The sequence below is a fragment of the Salvelinus sp. IW2-2015 genome, unplaced genomic scaffold, assembly GCF_002910315.2.
Source record: "Salvelinus sp. IW2-2015 unplaced genomic scaffold, ASM291031v2 Un_scaffold1643, whole genome shotgun sequence".
In the NCBI taxonomy this organism is placed as follows: Eukaryota; Metazoa; Chordata; class Actinopteri; order Salmoniformes; family Salmonidae; genus Salvelinus; species Salvelinus sp. IW2-2015.
The window spans coordinates 1-2,341 of NW_019943056.1; the positions used below are offsets into that span (position 1 = coordinate 1).

Sequence of the window (2,341 nt, forward strand, 5' to 3'; positions counted from 1 at the left end):
GAACAATAAAGTTAGAGGTAAATATGTGTGGTCAGGTCAGCATTAGAGGTGTGGTTGGCGATCCATACTGTACCTCGAACCTGTCAGGGTCCGCGCCTCCSGCCTGACCCACGAAGATGCCYGCCCCCCTGTCCAGCTCCATGTCATCCGGCGAGCGCTCCAACTTCACCGTCTTCCCAGAGGCGTCGCATCCCATGAAGAAGGTCACCTGGTCATTGAACACGGACAGAGAGAACTTGGTCCAGGAGACTAGGTCCAGGGAGGGCACAGTGAAACTAGCGGCCAGGTACGAGGCCTCAGAGTCGGGCTCTGTGTAGTAGAACAGAATCTTCTGATTCCTGCCGTCAGCGTCCGGGGCGCTCAGCTTCACCCCCACGTACATGAACTTCTGGGAGGCGTCTGTGATGGAGAAGAGGACCCCGGGGCTGGAGGGGATGATTTGGAAGACCAGGGAGAAGTCTCTGTAGAAGGGGTTGGGGAGGTGGGCCAGGGCCGGCTGTCCCGCAGCAGTAAGCCCGTCCAGCCCTCCGAAGTAGTAGGCGGGTTTCCCCCCCGGACCGGCACGGGATTCATCAGGAGGCAGGTCTCCGATCAGCTGCAGTAGAGTCACACCACTCTCTGCTGCAGGGGAGACAGGACAGGAAGTGAGGTTACACACACGAAGCCAGYGCTTACARTACAGGAGTCCCATTGGCCCAGTCCAGAAACAAAGCACTAGCCCTTACTTAGGTCCCAGGGCACTGTGTAGATCTGAAAACATTGGATAGCTGTAAGCAGTATAATAAAAATGGCACCTTGCATTCTGATTTGTCCAATTCTTATAGATCTGTGCCTAGGACTTCTTTCAGACTAGTCTACATAAAGTGCCTAGGGCTTCTTTCAGACTAGTCTACATGAAGTTCCCAGGGCTTCTTTCAGATCTAGTCTACATAAAGTGCCTAGGGCTTCTTTCAGACTAGTCTACATGAAGTTCCCAGGGCTTCTTTCAGACTTTCGAGATTAGTTACATGAGTGCCCAGGGGTTCTTTCAGACTAGTCTACATGAAGTGCCCAGGGCTTCTTTCAGATCTAGTCTACATGAAGTTGCCCAGGGCTTCTTTCAGACTAGTCTACATGAAGTGCCCAGGCTTCTTTCAGACTAGTCTACATGAAGTGCCCAGGGCTTCTTTCAGACTAGTCTACATGAAGTGCCAGGGCTTCTTTCAGACTAGTCTACATGAAGTGCCCAGGGCTTCTTTCAGACTAGTCTACATGAAGTGCCCAGGGCTTCTTTCAGACTAGTCTACATGAAGTGCCCAGGGCTTCTTTCAGACTAGTCTACATGAAGTGCCAGGGCTTCTTTCAGATCTAGTCTACATGAAGTGCCCAGGGCTTCTTTCAGACTAGTCTACATGAAGTGCCCAGGGCTTCTTTCAGACTAGTCTACATGAAGTGCCAGGGCTTCTTTCAGACTAGTCTACATGAAGTGCCCAGGGCTTCTTTCAGACTAGTCTACATGAAGTGCCCAGGGCTTCTTTCAGACTAGTCTACATGAAGTGCCAGGGCTTCTTTCAGACTAGTCTACATGAAGTGCCCAGGGCTTTCTTTCAGACTAGTCTACATGAAGTGCCAGGGCTTCTTTCAGACTAGTTACATGAAGTGCCCAGGGCTTCTTTCAGACTAGTCTACATGAAGTGCCCAGGGCTTCTTTCAGACTAGTCTACATGAAGTGCCCAGGGCTTCTTTCAGATCTAGTCTACATGAAGTGCCCAGGGCTTCTTTCAGACTAGTCTACATGAAGTGCCCAGGGCTTCTTTCAGACTAGTCTACATGAAGTGCCCGGGCTTCTTTCAGACTAGTCTACATGAAGTGCCCAGGGCTTCTTTCAGACTAGTCTACAGAAGTGCCCAGGGCTTCTTTCAGACTAGTCTACATGAAGTGGCCTAGGGCTTCTTTCAGACTAGTCTACAGAAGTTCCCAGGGCTTTTTCAGATCTAGTCTAATGAAGTGCCCAGGCTTCTTTCAGACTAGTCTACATGAAGTGCCCAGGGCTTCTTTCAGACTAGTCTACATGAAGTGCCCAGGGCTTCTTTCGACTAGTCTACATGAAGTGCCAGGGCTTCTTTCAGACTAGTCTACATGAAGTGCCCAGGGCTTCTTTCAGACTAGTCTACATGAAGTTCCCAGGGCTTCTTTCAGATCTAGTCTACATGAAGTGCCCAGGGCTTCTTCAGACTAGTCTAATGAAGTGCCCAGGGGGTTTTCAGACTAGTCTACATGAAAGTGCCTAGGGCTTCGGGACTTTGAGTTGTTTCTGGACCAGACCTTTTTTTTCAGCTCCTGTTTCGCTACGCACTTACCA

The 2,341-nt window shown here is 50.4% G+C and overlaps 1 protein-coding gene across 1 annotated transcript in view; it reads right to left on the reverse strand.

Moving 5' to 3' along the window:
- Positions 1 to 31: 31 nt before the first annotated feature.
- Positions 32 to 2,341, reverse strand: part of LOC139024559 (collagen alpha-1(XVIII) chain-like) — a 17,571-nt gene continuing 15,261 nt past the window's right edge. Inside the window, exon 2 of the mRNA XM_070439437.1 lies at positions 32 to 621. Coding sequence (XP_070295538.1) covers positions 32 to 621 — 590 coding nt within the window. The remainder of the gene's footprint in view (positions 622 to 2,341) is intronic.